The sequence below is a fragment of the Mya arenaria genome, chromosome 9, assembly GCF_026914265.1.
Source record: "Mya arenaria isolate MELC-2E11 chromosome 9, ASM2691426v1".
Classification (NCBI taxonomy): Eukaryota; Metazoa; Mollusca; class Bivalvia; order Myida; family Myidae; genus Mya; species Mya arenaria.
In genome coordinates, this window is record NC_069130.1 from 29,834,900 (window position 1) to 29,857,479 (window position 22,580).

General features: G+C 35.9%; 1 protein-coding gene across 5 annotated transcripts in view; it reads right to left on the minus strand.

Moving 5' to 3' along the window:
- Positions 1–8,033: 8,033 nt before the first annotated feature.
- LOC128246565 (D-glucuronyl C5-epimerase-like) overlaps positions 8,034–22,580 on the minus strand; it is a 92,131-nt gene continuing 77,584 nt past the window's right edge. For all 5 annotated transcript variants that reach the window (XM_052964824.1, XM_052964827.1, XM_052964826.1 and 2 more), the window contains 6 exons: positions 22,111–22,174; positions 13,701–13,860; positions 12,779–12,995; positions 12,266–12,437; positions 11,507–11,743; positions 8,034–10,913 (listed from right to left, as the gene is read on the minus strand). In XM_052964824.1, the coding sequence (XP_052820784.1) occupies positions 9,892–10,913; positions 11,507–11,743; positions 12,266–12,437; positions 12,779–12,995; positions 13,701–13,846 (1,794 nt within the window). In that variant the 5' untranslated portion in view covers positions 13,847–13,860; positions 22,111–22,174 and the 3' untranslated portion in view covers positions 8,034–9,891. The remainder of the gene's footprint in view (positions 10,914–11,506; positions 11,744–12,265; positions 12,438–12,778; positions 12,996–13,700; positions 13,861–22,110; positions 22,175–22,580) is intronic.

Sequence of the window (22,580 nt, forward strand, 5' to 3'; positions counted from 1 at the left end):
TCTTTTGAACACGATACAGTCTTCAGTTTTGATTGTATCTTGATGAAACTTGTACAGTATTTAGATATCCATTAGAGCTTGGTTCCTTTCGAAAACCAGCCAGATTCGCCCATGCAAGCCTAGATTATGGGCCTTGAAAGTATAAAAAAATGCTATTTTTAGCTATGTCTATTTTTAGCCAAATCTACATGAGCGAAGTCTTTTTTTAGCCAAGTTAACATGTAAATCAAGTGTAGGATTAAAGGGAGACAACTTGCTTTTTGGTTGTGCAGTTGGTTTTGTGTCTTACTCTCCCTTGTTCTTGTTGAAAGGCCAAAGGCCATTTTTAATTCTCTGTCGTTCGGGCATCCATCTAAACTAGGGATGGCAACGAGTAGTTAAATTGGTACTCGAGTACTCGGACAATCTTTCGATCGAGTACTCGGGTACTCCATTACTCGGAAAAAATGAATACGTTTTTAGGAAAGACAAGATTGCGTATACATGTATCCTTCATGGCGTATATTGTGCGTTGGTCGTATTATTGGTCATTTTCATCTTTAAAGGGACTGTGTCACAGATTGGCACCAAAAAAAGTTGTAAAAAAAAATGTAAAAAAAAATAATTTGTGTCGGAGACCGGGTTCGAACCCGCGTCGCCAAAATTGTAGTCCAGCGTCTTACTCACTGCGCTACAAAGGCTTATTCTAATCGGGTGATATGACGTGATAACACCGACTAGCCAATCACGCATATGGAATGAATTCTACCTGGTAGACATACCCAGTAATCTTTTTTAATGGAAAAATATGAACTAACTGCTAAACTTAAATAAATTGTAAACTATGTGGTACTTCAGTTAGTAAATTTCAATGCATTGTACACATCGATGCCAAATTTATGTTAGTTTTCGACAATTATACTTTCATTATGTACTTTAACAGGAAAACAAATGCTGTTTCATGCTTTTAACTTTGTCTTTTTCATTTCACTTTAATAATTTTCAATAAGAATGCACTTCAATTTAGCTACAATGAAGCTGAAAAGTTAAACCCGGATTTTGTTCGAGCGTTGAGATAGTCGAGATTTATAATGAACATCAATCAGAATTATTATGAATGAAAATTAATAACATACATAGAAATAATGAACGAAATACTTGGTACTGTTGTTTACCTCATTAATATTCATAATTCTTGATTTAAGATATCAACCAATCAATTGTGATAAACATTGCAAAAATAGTTAAAATACACCCATTAAGAAATCAATGCTCGTAACTATCGCTACTCGTTCGCTCGTTAGCATCCATTGTTTGGTGAAAGGTCTCTAAATGGTAAACAATAGAATTGTGTAGGTGAAAGTTCGCTATCAAAACTTCGCTAATTGACATCAGTGCTAATTGGAAATAGGGGCCCTTTGTTGTCTCTCAACTAATTTATTAGGGTTAATGGTGTACACAGCGGGGATTAGAGGGACCGTAAATTGTCCTCTTTGCAACAAACCAGATCTGTTACTTCATCTGTAAATCGTGTATTTTGTGATTTTTATAGAATTTTTATTCGAGTACTTGAGTTGTGATTTGGTACTCGGACGTTTGATAGAGTACTCGGGTACTCGTTGCCATCCCTAATCTAAACACAATTGCTTGTAAATGTTTGTTCAAATTATCCCCCTGGGGTAATTACTGGCCATGCCCCAGGGTTGACAGGTTTGGTAAACTTAAATTGGGAAATGTTTGAAAATCTCTTTGTGTGTTCGCACATCCATCGAAACACAATTGCTTGTGAATGTTTATTCAAATTATGCCCCTGGGGTCATGACTGGCCATCCCCCTGGGTTCCCTGGTTTGGTATACTTAAATTGGGAATGTTTGAAAATCCTTTTTGTCTAAAACACCCATGCAGACCCTTTCTATTTTGAATATGGCATAATTTAGTGGTCCGCTACCATGGTTGTTCAAATTATGCCCCTGGGGTCAAAACTGGCACTGCCCCTGGAGTCACAAGTTCCCTAGAGACTTATTTACAAAATATTTTCATATTCTTTTTTTTTCAAACCACAAGGCTCATACCTTTGATATTTGTTGTGGAGCATCATATGATGACCGTCTAGCAAAACAGTTGAAATTATGCCCCTTTGACCTACTTTTTTATTTTTAAAGCTACAGCGATGAAATTTGGACCATGTGTACAGTTTTGCAAACAAGCATCAATGTTGTCCTCGGATGACCTTGACTTTCAACACTTTCTGTCCTCAGATGTTGAACGTGCAATGTTTTTTGCTAACCCAAACACAAAATGTGAACTGTATGTTTGTTGACTATTACCCATACATACATGCTCTGGATTGAAAATGACCACAAGAGCCATGCCAGTAGAGCATAGGCCCTCATAGGCCTCTTGTCAAGGTCACTGTTCCTAAAAATGGTTTCTGCCCAAATACTTAAGTAAGAATTGATGGATAGTGATAAAAAGTTGTGTTGTAGTTCATGTGAAGAGCTAGCAAGGGAACTGGTGTCAAGGTCACTGTTACTAAAATTAGAAAAATGATGAAACATTGGTTTCTGCCCAATAACTCTGGCTAACATTGATGGGTAGTAATGAATGTTGGTGTGTAGGTAGCTTTTGTGGCGAGCTAGCTTGGTCACTGTTACCGAAATACAGAAAGGTGTCTTGGTAGCTTAAGTGAAGCCTTTCTTGAAAGCCTGTTACTAGAAATAGGAAAATGGTTTACGCCTAATTACTTAAGAAATGATGAATAGTAATAAAAAATGGTGTGTCAGTAGCTTATGTGAAGCGCTAGCTTGGGATTGCTTTTGAGGGGGGCTAGGTCAAGGTCACTGTTACTAAAAATAGAAAGATGGTGTACACCCACTTACTTAGGTTAGAATTGATGTATAGTTCTGCCCAATAACTTAAGTAAGAATTGATGGAAAGTCTTAAAAGTTGATGTGTAGGTATGTTATTGGAAAAGCTAGCTTGGGATTGCATGACCCGTGTCCCTCCCTCTAAGGTCAAGGTCACACTTAGGTGTCTATTCACAATGGAATGCTGCATATAAGGACATAGAGTATAGGTTTTCGTGTCCGGGCTGTAACTCACTTGTATGGACAGATTTTAAAATAACTTGCCACATGTGTTTGACATACCATGTCCCTACATTTAAGGTGAAAGATACACTTAGTGTTTATTCACAATGGATTGCTGAATATAAGGACATAAGAGAGTATGTTGTCAAGTATGGGTGGTATTTATTTATGTTCCAGAGGCAATTTAAAACAACTTGCCATATGTATTTGACACATAAAGGCATGATCAACTTTTCATGTACTGACCTTGTTCATAGGTCAATGTCACATTCGGGGGCATTTGTCACATACTCTGACAGCTCTTGTTAATTTAACGCTAGAACTCCGCGAGTCGGATGTGTCGCCTGACAAATTATTTACTGGCGACATTAAAGCTGTAAGATTGGCATTTTATTCATTTGTAGACAATGATGTTGCCATTAAACTTTCAAGTGTAGGTGGCATTTGAACTAAAGGTAACAACGTTAAGCCGGACAAAAATTAACAACGAAAAGTAACAAAAGGGCAATAACTCTAAAAATATGGAAGCAAGAGTTACGGTTCTTGTGCACTGCACTTACTCTCAATGAGATCTATCTACCTATTAGGTTTCAGGTTGATACCTCTTATAGTTTACGATATATGCCCGTGACAAAATTTATGCTTGAAAATTAACAAAGGGCAATAACTCTAAATATATAGATGCAAGAGTTATGGTTCTTGTGCACTGCACTTGCCCTCAATGAGATCTATCTAGCTGTGAAGTTTCAAGTTGATACCTCCTTAATAATAATCTTCAAGATATGCCCCGGACAAAACTTAAAGCATGAAAATTAACAAAGTGCAATTACTCTAAAACTAAGACAGCAAAAGTTACTGTTATTGTGCACTGCACTTGCCCTCCATGAGATCTATCTACATATGAAGTTTCAAGTTGATAACTCCTATATTCTACAAGATATGCCCTGGACAAAACTTTAAGCATGAAAATTAACAAAGGGCAATAACTCTGAAAATAAGGAAGCAAGAGTAACAGTTCTTGTGCACTGCACTTGCCCTCAATGAGATCTATCTACATATGAACTTTCAAGTTTATACCTCTTATAGTTTACAAGATAGGCCCCAGACAAGTGAAAACGGGACGCGAACCTGCCATCGCTGCCGCTGCCCTGCCGTCGACAAAAGTAACCCCTATATGTCGCCTAGTCAGGGGACACAAAAAACCACGACATACGGAAGACATACAGACAATATTACAGTAATGGCGCATCACCAACAAGACACAATGTACTGACCGTCTAATCTCCAATTGGTACATTATTGACCCTCTCAAATTTAAGACAGTTGTTGTGAGATTATTCAAACTGTCAGTTATTGAACTTTTGATAGTGGTACATCTCTGGCATAATTCCATTGTTTACCAATTAAAGACAATTGGTTAATGTTCCTATTTTGCAAGGATCATCACTATTGATTGATGGACGTCTTCAATTGAGAGTTGTCCATATTAATATTAACTCTTAATGAATTAGTCAGAGAAGACCAGCAAAAGATAAGCATTTTTTTATATGATGGATACTTCTGTAAAGCTTGATTTTTGCTCAATTTATTTTCAGTAAGTGTTGCTCAAAATTATGCTCATTTCATGATGTGATGAATTGTTCACAGGTAAATTATTATTTCCCATGCGCGTTATTTATAGTGTGATAAGTTCATATAAAATAAGATATGAAGGATAAACCAAAAATTAAATGAAAGAAATTACATTTTTTTATTAATATTTCTGATACATTAGCCGACACTTATTTAGGATGAAAAACAGATGGATGGCAAATATTATTATGACCAATAGCAGACAAAAGGCACCATAACAGAGTGATTTTGAAATGCTTACAAATATCAGTTTCCAAGTTGACAGTTAAAGTGGTGATCTAATGCCTTCTCGTGCAGATAGATAACTGGGCATAAATACTGTTAATAGACTTCAATATTCTGTTTGAAAATAATCTTTGTTACATCTATCGATGATTGAAACTTGGCGGCAGTTTGGTGCAAGTTTACATACATTTGGTGTTGAATAATGCCTCCACAGTGCATTAAAGCTGTCAGTTTTAATGGTCTCTTTTGTTGCTGGTTAATATATCACTTGTGAAATTATGGTTTCTGATAAATATCAATTATGCAAGTTATTTTGACATAGGTAAATCTTTTTACAATGAAAAATAACAATTATCTCTACATTTTATGCTTTTATAATTATTTCTGCATTTCATTGCTTTTTTGGAAGTGAAACCTAGCTTTAATTTGCAGCTAATTATGACAGACAGCCACATAGTTTGTGCGACATTCTTGTATAATAGTCTTCAGAAAAGTTGAATTAAAGTCTGGAACACTTAACGCTACTTTAGTCCTTATTTATACTCGTATTCTTTTTATGAGTTAAAAGGTGCTTAGGAATTTTTTTGTTGCCTCACACAGGTTAGTTGAGTAGATTGATTTATTTAAGAGCAATTGTAAATACAGCATGAAATCAAAATGAATCCTGCCTTACATCAATTACTTTGTAGAAATCAGTAATGATACCGGTAGTCATGTGAAGATGGGACTTGAATCTGTGGCCCTGTGGATCAGAAGTGAATACTTCAACAGCCTGGATGACTGTTGATAGGTTTAATAACAAATCTACTGAAACGGTACACTTTTTGCACATGCACCGGTCATTCTCTGCTGAAAACAAATCGGCAATGGACAACAATCCAGTTAATGTTCATTCTACTGATGAAAGGAGGTATGTCATGATGTGCAAAAGAAGTATACCACGGAACACCAGAATGTTATAGCTATGTCTTTTTTGTAATGTGCCCATTTTTCAATTACTGCAACTCCACAATATGCTACACAATATCGATATGTCTTACCTCGCCCACCGCCTCTGCATGTTCTGCGGGCTTAAATGAACAACTGGTTTGATAATGTACACACCATACATATTACATGTATTCATTTATATATCATATTCATACAAATTGCAATAATTTGTCAAAAATATATGTAAATACCTGTGATATTAAAAATTTATAGCAAAGAGGTTACCTGTGCTGCTGTGAAACCGAAAGTGGGGTGTTTTTTTTAATTTTACATATATTTTTGACAAATTATTGCAATTTGTATGAATATGATATATAAATGAATACATGTAATATGTATGGTGTGTACATTATCAAACCAGTTGTTCATTTAAGCCCGCAGAACATTCAGAGGCGGTGGGCGAGGTAAGACATATCGATATTGTGTAGCTGATTGTGGAGTTGCAGTAATTGAAAAATGGGCACATTACAAAAAAAGACATAGCTATAACATTCTAGTGTTCCGTGGTATACTTCTTTTGCACATGACATAACTCCTTTCATCAGTAGAATGAACATTAACTGGATTGTTGTCCATTGCTGATTTGTTTTCAGCAGAGAATGACCGGTGCATGTGCAAAAAGGGTACCGTTTCAGTAGATTTCGCAAAGAGGTTACTGATATGGATACGCACCGTGCCATTGCTGATCTCAAATACACAAATTATGCACACAACCTTTTGATTACCTCGAGGCCTTAATTTCACACATTTTCTCAAGAGCGTTCCAAAACAAACAAAAATTTGCTAGCTGTTAAAATTTTCGCATGTTGTAAAAATTGCAATGACAGATGAAAGGTAATTTGATGTGTAAAAAACTAAGGGCATTTGGGAAGATAATTGTGAGAATATAATGATAATAATTTTCATTAAGAGAGATTTAAATGAGTAATAAACATATGAATAAAACTCTACCATAACGGTCAAATTAATCCCTTGTTGTAACTTTGCTTTGCAATATGGCAAATGAAAAACAATTTACAAATTGTAGAAACCACTGAGGATCTTCAGGTTGTCAGAAGGTTCTTCAAATTCACTGCTAAGCTCACTGAGATCTTCAGGTGCTCTGCTTGCTTTCACGCCATATGATTTAACAGTTCCAAAAGACTGACAAGATGCTCCAATTATCCATCCCTAAAAGTGCGATACTTAAATCTGACTATGCATAGGCATACTCAAATGTTACTTAATTAGAAAGTGTGTATTTTTTGTAAAAATAAACTGCTATTTATCCACTGTTTTGTTTACCTTTCACATGTTCACATTTAGAACAGGACAGCCTACATATAAATAATTTGTTTACTACGCAATACATAAACAGCATGATGACTTCTATCTCACTTTGTAAGACATTTTATAACTGAATTGAAACTTTAAAACTTGGGTCATTCGAAACATCAGCTATCTCTCGAGGTTTTAGCTTGGGCCCCAATGTCCTTGAAAGGTCGCACTTTTACTTGAAGGGTTCTGAGCATCCAGCCAACAATCCAACCCCTCTCATTTTCCAATTTTGGGCAATAACTCCCTTTGTGTGTCACCAAAAAAGGCGTAGGCAGCATATTTAGTAAAATCTTGCGCCGACAATTACTCAAGTATTTTATATCCAATCATGATAAAACTTGTTGATAGTGTTTGGTTAGTATCTATCATTGGGTGAACCACCCCAGCAACTAGGTTTGAAAAAAACTGTGAAATGCTTTCACATGTTACCAAGAAAAAGACAAAATACAAAGCTTTTTTTTCACATATTTTATTGCTTTTTTGTTTATTATTTCTTTTTTTTTCCTATTGCATTAAAATTTCAATAACGGATAACCAATAGCCAAATAAAGGTATCAATGCTTACCAGTAAAACCTTCACATAACCACTGGTGTTTTTTCCCAGCAATACATGTAGAATATGGAAAGCGGGCAAAGGAAATGATATTGTTTTCCTTGTAAAAGGTTTTAAAAGGACCGGTAACCAATGACGTTTTGATTTGGCCATGAGCATAGATTTCACATTCATATGAAATAACACATATAACAATAATGAAAGCTGACATAGAATGGACAGTGACAAAGTGTTAACAAAATGTACAGATGGCTAGCCTATTGTTACAAGCACCATGAAAAGAAAAATCATTTTAATTTGGATACATGTACAGTTAAAATTTTCAATATCAAAAGCCAAGCCATGCAACATTATAAACTTGTAAGATTATCTAACAGTTCTAACTTCAAACACAAACCATTTTTATCAATAAACTAGTATTTAAAAAGTATGCATATACAACCAAACTTCTAGCTGAATGTTATAACAGTGAAAATGGAATGAATGCACGAAATATTTATCTAACAGTTCTAACTTCAAACACAAACCATTTTTATCAATAAACTAGTATTTAAAAAATATGCATATACAACCAAACTTCTAGCTGAATGTTATAACAGTGAAAATGGAATGAATGCATGAAATATTTTATACAAAATACTTGTCTCTGACATAATTCTGTTGAACAACATCAGAGTTTATTTGCTTGCAGTCAGTACACACACAGGCATACAAACAGGACAATATAATGTTTCTTGAACAACATGATAAAAGTTTATGTACATATCACATTTATGGTTCACTATATCTATCATTATTATTCAAAACAACTATATCAAAACATGATTTAACAATCGAGCATTTTATCCAAAAGTTGAAATATTTTTCAGAAACAATTGTACCATACATTATGATTTTATTATCTAAAATATTAATGAGAATCATAATAATGAAATATAGATAGACATTAGTATAGAACAGATTGTCACATTAAAATCATCACATAAATATAAAACCCTTTGTTGAAACATTGTGTCTGACACAGAACCAAAATGGAGACAGAAGCGAGGAATGAATCCATACATATCTTCCTTGTTCAATGAATCGCAATATCCTCCAATCCTTGTACCTTCCTTGTTCTATAATGCCAAGCTGTGGACACTATTTGGTCATTCTGATGCATATTGAATTTCTTATAAATTCCTGTTTTCGTCACATTCAATTGTAACCACGGCCCCCCAAGGTCCGGGGAATAGCGGGGACTTTGACTTTCGGTCCAGCCAACCCCTGGTAAAATCCCCGCCCTGCAGGGACAAACTGCTGGTAAAATCCCCGCTAATTGCCCCTGCACCCCAGGGACCCTAGGTAAGGCCCATTCACCGCTATATTTTGCGCAAAGACAAAACCACCGCATTCACCCGGCACTGCAGGGCCACCTGGAAGGTAAAAACACCGCCCATTTCCCCGGCTATCCCCGGACCTGGAGGGGCTGTGGTTTCAATTGACTGGTGCATTAAAACTTCAATTATACATCACTTTTTATACAAAAAGTAATATCACTCAGACATATTGAAGTTAAACTACCAAAAATCAAGCTTTTTGGAATAGCAATTGTTAATAAATTTACTACTACTAGCATAGAGCATTGTATGCAAGAATTCTCTACACATTGTGTATGGAACCTAGGATCTATGAATGCTGAACACAGTCTTCTGTGAAATCAGACCAGCCCTTTTCGGCTTCAGTGCTCTATATTGGCATTGTATATATTGTCCCTGCTGCATGTCCAATTCTCTCCTCCTTTTCTCTTTCCCCTTGACATACTGGCTTACACAGGTGGTCATTCACCTTATGCACTAGTTCCAACTTGACTTGTCCAACTCTTACACAAGTTTTTCTGAACCATAAAGCAAATATCCTGGACAAAATTGTCTGAAATCAGCTAACAAGAACGGATTACTTTGTGTCACAACCATTTAGTACACAAATTCATAACTATTAAAACAAGATTTTATTTTGACTCCTTTTTCACAAAGATATATTGTAAACAGCAAACAACTTTTAATAGGAATTACTATAGGGCGAGCACTTTTCTTTTAAAAAATTACAAGAACCCTAACATGCAACTAGTTGTGTGTCGACCATTTTCCCTGCATGTAGTCCTGCCACCTCTTAGCCGTTCTCATAAACAGTGGGTCATCCTCCATCCTGCTCAGCTGCAGAAGCTGACTGATATGAACAGTATGATAATCCCAGCGAGCTCGATTGGGTGCAATCCCAACAGTTATATGTCGCAGGTCGTAAAATGTACCTGTACCAGAATCATACATTAACAACATTGCTTTTAGGGATTTGATACCCTCATTGTAAATACGAGTCACTGTTTCTAAGGCTTGCCCTTCGGCCACTTGCTTCAAGTCATATAATCCAAACAATGAGAAGATGAACCCGTTTAACACAAAACTACTTGGGGTGGTGGGGTATTCCTCATACCAGTCATAGGAATTAGCAAATCTGGCTTTCACCCCACCTTGAGCACTGCTTATCTCAAATATTTTCAGAGCGTCAGTTGCGGCCTGCAAGTACACCTTGCTTCCTGAGCGTAGGTATGCTCTCACAAGCGTGGACATAGCCTGCCCCTGAGCCATTGCTGAGTACCACCCTGGGGGAAGCTCCATCACACCAGAGAGCAGCTTTCGAGTGACCTTGATAGGCCAACCCCCTCGAGAATCCTGATGATTCACAAACCAGTTGGCAGCGTCAAAGAAGTGGTCCATGTGAGCAGCTGAAGCCAGTGTTACGTTATCCACCCATCCCTGACCACGTATTGATAACCCCAAGAAAGTCAAATCTTTCATTTTTCTATGTTTGGAACATTTTAATGCTAGCCCCTTTAAGAGGTCCATATTTACATCTCGTGCTAGGTGAATCCACTTTCCCCGACGGTTTTCTCCGAGTCCGAAAAATATATTTCTACCATCACATGAAATGAGCGTGTTTGAAAACACGTAGTGAATATGGAATGTGTAAGTGTCGGATTTGAGTGAGGCTGTCACACTTCCGTTGGAGATCATCTTAAAGTCAAGGGTCACAGCAAAATTGTTCTTTTCCTTCAATTCATACTGCAAGCCCGTGTTTGAGAGGCTGTCTGCAACATAGAAACATACAACATTCTTACAACATATACAAATACCATGATTTCTGAAGTTTATTTTCTGAAAATGAATTTTTTTCTTTAGCTTTATATAATTTTCAAATGTTTCATATGTTAAGAGGTAAAAATATCAATAATATCTTTCCAACATTTATGATTACAAAGATTTGAGTATAGGAAAACAAGAATGGCTAATTAAATGTACTGCTTTTAACATCTTACCGGTATGGTAACATAATTTTGCACATTGAAAGGTCTATCCTATTACAACAAATTTTAATACTTGTTAAAAATGGTGAATTTTAGCTTATTTTTGACTTAGGTTTCATGAGTGTTTAGTGTTGTTCATTTCATGCATTATCATAAATCCTACTTAATCTTTTATATGATGCAAAAAGATATAAGAAAATGCTAAATAATTGCATAATAGTCAAATATTATACAATTAGGATTTCATAACTTAACAGCTTTAATTTTATTCAGAATGATATGCTCTCCTTATTTCAACAATCGGTGACTGTGCAACTCCTACGGAGACTACTACACTCTTGTGGATAACAATACATTAAATCTATTATACTTGATACCTGAAGTCTTAAACTGTATCACATCAGACTGTCTGGTGCGATCAAACAGACTCCGGGCGGTGGTCTTACTGCTACTGTATGCCCACAGGTCGAGGTCAAGGTCATTGCCCGTGATGAGGCGGGTAACTGTGGGCTTCCCCTCCACCAGATGCTTGCTGTAGTGGGAGAGCCCAAACTGGGCGATCTGTATCGGGTAGAAGTGTCCCGATGCTTCCCACTGGGTTGAGACAGGCACACCTGAAAAACAGACAAGGAGATGTATGGCCTTTCACCAATTAACAATGATGACAAAATGATGAGTTCATAAGCAATGACCCCTATGTATCCAATATGGCTATTCTAAGGTTTACCTTATTGGATTTATGTTATTCACATTATTTTATTAACTGATTGATCTGATGATAGAAATAACTTCGCTTCAAAAAATGAAGCCATCTTTACAATTTAATTATTTAAGGCTTAGGGCAATTTCAGCAGTGTGCATTTCAATGGTCACATGAGGCTTCAAATAGGCATCAGGAAAGAATTAAGATCTGAAAACCATCTTAAGGAAATGTGGACACATCACTCAGCAAACCGTACCCAATGAACCATCAATGATGGTCAACATTAAGTGATTGGACCTGCTGAAAGAAATATGGACTACTGAGTACTGACTGATGTCCTTCAGACAAAAAAGATGTTATTAAGGATTATGAAAACTACACATAGACTTCAGATATCCTATAATTTTCATCAACTTATAATCTTACTAATTACCTTCAGTAGCTGTGATACACTTGACACGTTTGCGTATCTCCACATTGTAGTGCTCAAAGGACATGAAGATGCCGTCAGGCCGAATCACCTCTGGTGGCACGTGCACTTCTGAGTAGCTGTGGGAGAATTCAAACTTCTCATCACCCTCCGAAACTTGAATCTCACCGTACACCTGTTACATGAATGCAGAAACAGTTAACACATTGTCTTGTTTCTATGTAAAATCCACTTTTTGTACTTTAAAACTATAAATCAACTGCATTTTACCCATCACCATATGCATCCCGGGTCCACATACCATTACCCTACACAAGTAACGTGTTTTAGTCGGAATTGCTACCAACCACACTGACAGGATAGCATGATTTGATACCAAACATTTGGGTAACTAAGTCGAAGCTTTCTTTTCAATATAGATGCTCAATACTAGATTTTGTCAAATAACCCATGGTACACATAATGCGGGGTGTGGTTATGTAGATCTGGCTGTTTTTAACAATGCAGTCAACCCACCTCAAAGTACTTCTTGATGAAGCTGAAGGGCATGTACACCTCATTCTCTTCCCTGCGACACTGTACGGAGTATTCATGGTTTATCTCGCACGTGATCTCATGCATGCTCGACCCCCCGCCAGCCATCTCCATCTCCGCAGGAACGTCATAGTTGTTGGCATTACGATTCCGGAAGTGTACAGACTGGTCGAGTGAGCCTTGTACCTCACTGCTCTCCCTGGAAAAGGTTTAATCAGTCAGATTTATAAATGCATATATTTTACGAGAAAAATACAAGCAAAAACATTCAGAAGATACCGAGCAAACTAAAATTTCTTTCAAATATGTCTGTTTTAAACTTGTAGACATCAAAAGGTACAGATAGGAAGCTGAGATGAAATAGAGCTACAAGCTGAAATCATGTACAATTCTGTTTCATTCGTAGAAACAACAACTGGTTTCTAACCAAAAGGCCATGATTATGTGCCACTAGTGGGGCTCAAACCTCCTGCATACATAACACGACAAGGTTTTAGCTAGAGTTATGGAAGGGTGCTATACCCTGTCCACTTTCTGCAGCAATCTTCTGACTTCATGGAGACCAACATGGGAACCCTTCATACAATTAAATTCAGAACACTGTAAAATATTTATTTTGTTTCGATTTAAACTTATTCTATGATTATATATACATACAAGCTATATTTGGCAGTTAAAACCTATTTTTTCAATGATACACAATTCCTACTTTATATTGTTCAAGTACTCCATTGCCCAGTACAATGTGCCCTTCTCTCCTTAAACACATTGTCCCTCTTTAGCAGCACCCTATCCTTTTTAAAACCTGGCTAACCCTAAAACCCTACCCGCCTTAAAAGACTATCTCGCCCTTACTTCACTAATTCACCAGAGTAACTAATGGCTTAAATTTCATGCAGCCTACCTGACAGTCTGCTGCTGGTCATTTAAAGGACATCTTGACCAGAATGAGAAGCTGAGTATGCATGTACACAAGACGATAAGGAAGACGAACGCCCTTCGAGGGTTTACACGCATGATGGTCGCACAACTGCCCAAGCTCTTCTTCATCGCATTCTTACCTCCTGAAACACACAAAATACATATCTATATCTGCATTGTTGGAAAAAGAAATTGTAAATGTGCATGGTCAAGGTTGGCACTAATGCAATATTAAGCGGCGACATTTATTGTCACTCAATTTTTAAGCCAATGTTTGTGACATTTGGAATTTATACTAAGTCTAATTCATAATATTATTTACTGGTAATACCCAGTGTCACTACCCATGGTACACATCCTAGTAACCGAAGTTTGGACGGATTATAGATTGACAAAATTTTCCTTGATTGACTTTCTGTGAATCAAATACAGGAAAGACTGTGGTCTTGGTGAGATTCCAACCTACAATGCAATGTTCTTTGAGCTCCCCAGTCAGGAGCACTTCTGACTGAGCTATCCAGGATTACCTATTTAAAGCTTGATAGGTTTGTTTAATTTTATAAAGCTATATCTCATTAATGATTTCCTTGCCAAGAAAACAAGCTTTTGCCAGTCAATATGAGTCTATGATACAGTTTAACCCATTCTGCTCTCCATAGTATACATTAGTTTGTTTATTTAGTTTGTTTATTTACTGTTTTTTCACAACCTTTCACTTGTCATAAGTAATGAATCAGTCGACACCTCTAGAAATGAGAGATTGAAGGTTTTATCTTGCCCACGGGCGAAGATAAAATGCCCGTATGGAACTCCTCTTTAATGGTCACCACACTGAAATTACCTCCCTTGTTGAAGACTGTCGTCTGTAGCATCATGAAAACCTTGTCCTGTGGCAATATTTAGAATGCTTATTAATTATTTCTCACTTCAAATGTCACCATAAAACAGTTTTCACGCACCTTTCAAGAAAAATGCTTCAATCTCCTTACAACTATTTAATGACCGACTTGACTATTAACATAATCTGAATCACTGCGCCCATATCCATGACAACCACTAATTATCGCATATCCATATGCAATTATTTTCAGCACAAAAGAATTCTAGCAAAAATTACATTTTTACTTAATTTTGTTTAACTGAGGTGGGAGAAAAAGCATCTACCATAGACCCTCGCGCAGGGTGTTTTGCAGGAACTTGGTAAACCTCGTTTCCGCAAAACACCCTACGCTCGGGTCGGAATCAACCTATCTTACACTCTCGGCCATGGAAGATACTTATAATATTTCCTTGTTAACTTCATGAAAATTAATCACTTCAGCATCTTCTGCTGGCAGTAAGGTATGAAGAGCTGTTTTAAATGCCCACCTGCCTTCGTTAGAATTATGGCCTGATAAAATATCCCCTTGCCTCTGGTCCGATGTTCTGTCTCATTTTTCAAAGGACTTTTAACGTGTCTTGAGGCTAAGCACAACATGCAAACATGGTGACAAATGTTAGCCACACTTCTGAACAGCCAGTGTGCACATAACAACAATTCACATTGCCTCTGGTGTACCGTCATTATAAAGGTCAATATTTCAACCCATTTAAAGTTCTACTATTAGCTTAAAGCACACTTTAACCTTTTAAAACCTTAAAGAAATTAAAAAGAGAACATTAGTTCCACCCAGCGGACCAAGCAATCTGATAGAATACTAAACATTATAGATTAGCTGGGAATGGTTGAGATACAGATCTGGTGGTTAAGGGAAATGTGAAATATTGTTATGTATGCTGGTACTAATCATCACCATCATTTGATACATAATAAGAGCTTTCACAGAGACAGCGCGCTCGACTATTCCGCCACTTTTCAGTGTGAGGATTGAAAAGTTTTGGCGATACATGGATCACTGTAAAATTAGATTAGATTTCAATGCAATACATGATGTATTTGCTGAGATATTAACATAAATGTTGTTACATGCACAATTTTAACCAGAATTTCTAAGTCCAATAATAAAGGGCCATTATTTGCAAAATACAGTTATTCAACTTGGTTATTCAATGCAATACATGAAGTAGTTGCTGATGTATTAACCTATGTGTGCAGAACCAGAATATCTAAGTAGCATAATAAAGGGGCAAAAATCATATAATATGCAAGATAGAGTTATCTTTCCTGATTTATTAAGAAGGTTGAATGGTTGGGAACCTGTGTATAAAGTTTCAATGCATGATACATGATGTATTCGAATTTCTATGTCGAATAAAAAAGGGCCATAACTTGAATTTAATGCAAACTAGAGTTATCTGACTTGGTTATTTAAGTAGATTGGATAGTGGAGTACCATTGTATAAAGTCTCAATGCAATACATCATGTAGTTGCTGAGATATTATCCTATGTGTGCTAACATGCACAATTTTAACCAGAATTTCCAAGTCAAATAATAAAAGCCCATAATTTGCATTATATTCAAAAAAGTGTTATCTAACTTCATTAATTTAGTAGGTTAGATAGTTGGGAATTAACATTGTATAAAGTCTTAATGCAATACATCAAGTAGTTGCTGAGATATTAACCTATGTGTGCTTGTACACATGCAAAACCTTAACCAGAATTTCTAAGTCAAATAATAAAGGCCCATTTTTTTGCATTAAATTTAAATAATTGTTATCTAACTTTATTAAATTAGCAGATTAGAAAGTTGGGAATACATATCTAAAATTTCAATGCAATACATGATGTATTTACTGAGATAATGACTTAAAGGTGCTTACATGCAAATCCTTAACCAAGGTGTGACGCCGCCGACGCTTGGGTGAGTAGTATAGCTCTCCTTATTCTTCGAATAGTCGAGCTAAAAATTGAAATTGTGGTCATCTTTACATTGTAACTGATCATAAGCTTAATTGTAATGGATAAGGTAATTATAAATTATTTTTTTGAAATATCAGTGTCTTCTATCTTGAGAGGTCAAATGAGATCGCCCTGTGTGGGGTTCAAACCAGTGGGACTCCCATGGTAAAAGGCGACCACCTAACTCTTAAATTGAAGACTCTTGAGAGTGCAAAAGAGTAAACCTAGGGGGACCTAAATACATGTAGCTGCAAAAAAACAGGCACTCCATACTTCTACTCTTACTTTAGTTAATTCATTACCTTATCTCCATTTACTATGAAACAGTGGACATTATATACTATGAAACAGTGGACATTATATACTATGAAACAGTGGACATTATATACTATGAAACAGTGGACATTATATACTATGAAACAGTGGACATTATATACTATGAAACAGTGGACATTATATACTATGAAACAGTGGACATTATATACTATGAAACAGTGGACATTATATACTATGAAACAGTGGACATTATATACTATGAAAAATGTGTTCCCTTCAAATTGCATCAACAGTTTCAATTGCTTAATATTTAAATGTGAGTCATCTCCTGATATATCGCTCCTCCAAAATTCAATGTTAACTTTCCATGTAGCATTCAATCGTCCAGTAATCACTTCTTAATCTTTTGTCCAATAAAGTACTCAAAATCATATCAATACAATTCCTATGATCAGTCAAAATGGCAATAAAAATTAACCAAATTCCTGTCCAATTGGTCTGACATAATCTTCAAACATAATACAATATGTATGAAGGAGTGTAGTGTGAACATAAACCTATAATGAACATTTTACAATATTTACATTCACCCATGCACCGAATGTACATTTACATAACTGCATTGGTTCCACTCATCCTCTTCATAATTTCAATTACCAGACAAACATACACTACAATGCAGGTAAGATAATATTCATAACCTGTTACCTGCTGTGATTATGTATCAAGTGGAGAGATCAGAGGCCCCTAAAACCCTCTTTCATACACTGAACAAACACCATTATTCCTGTCTCTATAAAGTAAACAAGCCTTCAAAGCAAGATATGAAACTCAACGTAAATCATGATTGAGATCAAAATTATTATCTGATGAATCAAATAGAATCAATCTGACTCCGTTTTAAACATACAACTGTAACAGAAATGACTACTTACAAACCCTTATGGAGCTTTGAACAATAATATTGTTCTATTACCCATCCTGTTACTTTGTTCAAGTACAAATATTAGTAATTTGATAGTGACAATCGGTTTGAAAATATTTCTCTTTGTTGTAATTACATTCAGGATGGCTAAAATTGATTTTCCGCTAAGATTATTATCTCAGGTTAAAATAGAAAATCACAATGTCACAGTAGAATTATATGTCTATGTTCATTACCGAAATTGTCAACCAGAAAAATGCTTGCAAAACGATATTTTAATAATATGAATCAGTAGTGGAAAATTATCGACATTACATTGATTTTATAGAAAGCACCAGAAAGAATGTATCGGCATGGAAGATTTAATTGTTTTTCTACCTTTCATGTTGTTTCATAATTTCAATTTCAGATTTAAGAGCTATTCAAAAATCTTCTCTGCACGAAAACTAAATTAGATCCTGTCAATTTCTTCCCAACATCATTACATTCAATTACACGCCGATCTGTTATTTGTCTCTGACACACAAATGGTGCTGAGTGCAAAATAAGCATGGTTGCAGTGCATTGTATTTCTACAAGAAAAGTGCCGAAATAGAGAAACAGCTATTTAAGCCTTGATGTCAATGTTTTCTGCTTATAATAAGAATTCAGGAAACTAAGGATTGTTATACATGTAATGCATTAATCATGTATTGTGTAAATATTTTACATGGACCAAGGTGATATTGAAAATATTATTCAGCTTCAATCTTGTATGGTTTAAAGACAAAATTTTCCTTTTATTTCCTCGCCAAGTGAAATATGTGCACTGAAATTATATCACTAGCTCTTTTATCTCGAGATACAATGCATTTTGGGTGACAGCCAATTCCACATATTTCAAGTTTAATTAAACAATTTACTGAAATAAATTCTGTGCCATAAGTATGTTAAACATCTTAAGAAACCTGTTTTTGTTTGGATATGCTTTATTCATATATTACTCAACATGCAAGTAAACATTTAAAATTCAATGAGAATTAATGTATCAAAGCTTTCAATATTAACAACGCAATTTCTTTCAACAAACTTATAGAAATTACAGTATGCAATAAACTGAATTATAAGCATTTATATCAGATCTTGTTTCAATTCATATCCCAAATCAAACCATCATGAGTTTATAAACCAAAGTACATACAATAAACCAAAAAGGATTGTAAAAAAAAGATTTAAGTGAAGTTACCATATTTTTCAACCAAGAAAGCAGTTTTATGTAACAGTTTCCCCACCATTCATCAACGCCATGTTTTATATGACAACCTGCAGCATTCAACAATATTTAATGCTGCCCTCGCACAGTCCCAAGTTCCTAGCGATTTCCCTTGCACTGGTAACACTCGCAATTTAATCGTAGTAATCAGGATATTGTCGCAAGACATTCGTTAATGTTCTTATCTACTGGCTACCATTCATTTGTTGTTGCAAATATTTTTTACTAAAAAGTGATTTTGATGTGAATACTGCTCATTCGCCCAGGAAGTGTCACAAGGTGACAAATGCCTGGTCTCCCCTTCTCATTCAATCATTTGTATTGTCATGGCCGAGGCCGCAAGACATGTGGCTACACTTGTCATTCAGGTATCTAAGCATACATGTAGCTTGCTGTTGCTGCACTGCAAGAAAACCAAGAAGAAAAAGGCGTCATATTAGAAACCCCATAAGAACATGAAGTCCATTTTTGTGTTGGTCGAGTGAATGGCTCTCACACAGGGAGTGCAGGTAATTGTAGCACTCTCACTACAACAGCCTCATGAAGATTTTACAATTGACTGACCAGGACCCCTTCAAGAGCTTCACTAGGTTGTAGCTGGCCTCTTTGATGAGCTGTTGGACAGCATCAGACACTGCATCACGGAGCACAACACCTGGTACTGTGTGCCATAGAAGCTTGACTGATGTTGGCTTGGACGCTGCATCATTTGGCGTCGAGCAACTCATACATGGACCTGGTGTACACCTTCTGTGTGGGCAACAAGAGCATGCTGTGCCAAGCCATTCTGAACAAGTTCATGAATTAAGTTGTTCCTAACCCTTCTACCAAGTATGATTGGAAGGGGATCTCTGGATTTCAAGAGACTGTGGAATGTGCCCCATCATACTTCTCCGCTGGCCAGTTCTCCTCACCACAATGCAACAGTGGAGAAGTAGGAGACCATCAGCTGCCTGTTGACTGGCAGAGCGTGGTTTGCAAGGGCAGGAGCGTGAACAGTCAAGACTGACCATGTGACTCAGGATCAGTCAGATGCCTAAGGAGAGAATGCAGTGTTCGACACTAACGGGGTCCCGGGATCCCGAGGACACCAATTTTTCAGGAGGGACACCTGAACTTCGAAGTCCGGAATTCCGTCAGGACACTTAAATTTTTGACTGATAAACGCTAAATATCAATAAATAAGTAGCATTTAATTAATTTATTACCTAAATTCGGGCTCCCCTAAATTTCTTGACAGCACATGTCAAAACGATATTATTAATTATCATTATCGGACTCATCAAAGCGAAAGTATAGCTGACTATTTGAATATAGTTACGTCATTAATCTATAAATAAACAGGTCATTTCACAAGGCGCATGCAGGTTAACGCTTCTGTTTTGTTGTTTACATTTTAAACAAGGTCAGAGCTGACAGAGATTTATTATCGGTAAAATACTTATGTGGAATTGTTTTGCTTATGTGTCAGAACCGCCCAAAAAGATGCCAACTCTGGTGATACCTTTTATATAATATGATACGACCTTTGAGTATTTACAGTAACATTTACGACACAAAAGAACAGCATCCTACATTCAGCATTCTTTGTTAACTGACATTCAACTTATCAATATTCTTTGTTAATTTTAAAGACATATATCTTATGCTTTGATAAAAAAATAATAGAAATAAAATTTGCAGGGTTTTATTCATTAATTCAATCAATTTATAAAATTGTATGACTTTTGGGCGCGAAAATTAACATGCATACACAATTTTTGGTCGTCTGCTCTTCCAGTATGCACTACGACTGTTGGGCAGTCTGATTGATTTATCAACAGCTCTACTAAATATTGATTGGAGTTTTCATAAGCCAGATGTAATATTCCTACAGTTTCTTAATGAAAAGCACCGACATTTGACAAGACCCTGAACCATGATGTATTTTATGCGTATTTTCCAAAAATCTAAAAATAGTAACAACATCAAGTTTTTGTTTACATTGTATCCATCTCTGTTTTTGACTGAAAACAAAAGGGACTTAGACATTCTCCCGCATTTGAACCCAGTCTACCAACTTAGAGACCAAAATATACCTCACTGCCATTCAGTGCTACTAACTTGTCATTACATGCTGCTGAAAACATGTATAATATGGTGGTGTATACTTGCATTACAAATTGAAAAGTAAAAGGATGTTGAATTTAATATTAAAACAGGCTCAACAATGAAAAAAGTGGAAGGGACTCCTAATTTCAGGAAGGGACACCTGATTTCAAATGTTGGTGTCCCTTCGGGATCCCTTGGAAAAATGGTTAGTGTCGACCCCTGAGAATAGCTTGGCAACCTTCTTTGAAAGTGGAGGAGGATACTTCACACTGTTTGCTGGAAGCCATTGATGCGGCAGAGTCTGGTGGATGAGGGATAGAGGACTTCTCTCCCCTCTTGGAGCCCCTCTTAATGTCTCCTGGCATAATAAACTTGACTGTCTACTATCTTAAATGGCTGGAGTACAAGACAGTGACAAAGAGACAGACGCAAGAAGAATTGCTGCATTCATAAGGTGTTTGCAAGCACTGACAACATTCGTAAGAAATTCTTGAAATGGATTCATATACCAGTACATTTGCAATGATCGGCAGAAATTCCCAAGTTACTACTCACAATGATACAAAATATACGGCTTCATAATATTATGTTTATTATTTTCCTGTCCTTATTCTCCAAATACAATATTTTCAGGATATTCCGGACTGTGTGAGAGCAGCAGACGGGATGAGACTTTTGTGTACATATAAATATTTCATTTCTGATTCACGATTGAATGAAATGCAAAATAAAATTTGAATAATAATATGAAAATTGGAAACCCAGAAGCATTGTAAGGTCAGATTACATGTCACTATAAGTGGTCCATGCTTCAAAGATCATTAAATCAGAATGCTTCCCAGAAAACAATTTTGTATAATACAATAATATAAGTTGCTTTATATAAAATATTCTTATAATCATAATGTTAGAAAACAGAATTTATTAGGTTTCCCTCTCCATGTACATTGTACTTTAGTTGCCATTAAGTTATATGTATATCTTTATAAATCGTAAATGCACTTACATGAAACATATCTTCAATCTCAGAAAGTAAAGCTGGATGTTAATGTGCTACGAGTGTCTTATACCTGAAATATAAAATAACATAATGTTAAATTAATTTTAAACATCTGATCATATTATACCAACTGATTATAAATATTTAACACAAAAAGTTATCTAAGTAATTTTTTCTTATTATAATTTGGCTATCTAAACTTTTATCAATATAACCTACATGTACATGTACTTCTAATTTTCCAACTTTTAATATTTGTTTAAGATTAAGTGTACCGATCATACTATAAGCACAAGATCATCCCATAGAATATACACATTTATTCCTTAGCTGTAACAACTTTCTTTATAAAATAAAGCCCTTAATAATTAAAATGCTAGTTTTAAATATTTTACAAATTAGGAGTAAAAGCCATCAGTGAAATGAAAAGTATTTTTCACACTTAAGTTGACATGAAAAGCAATTGCCAAACACAA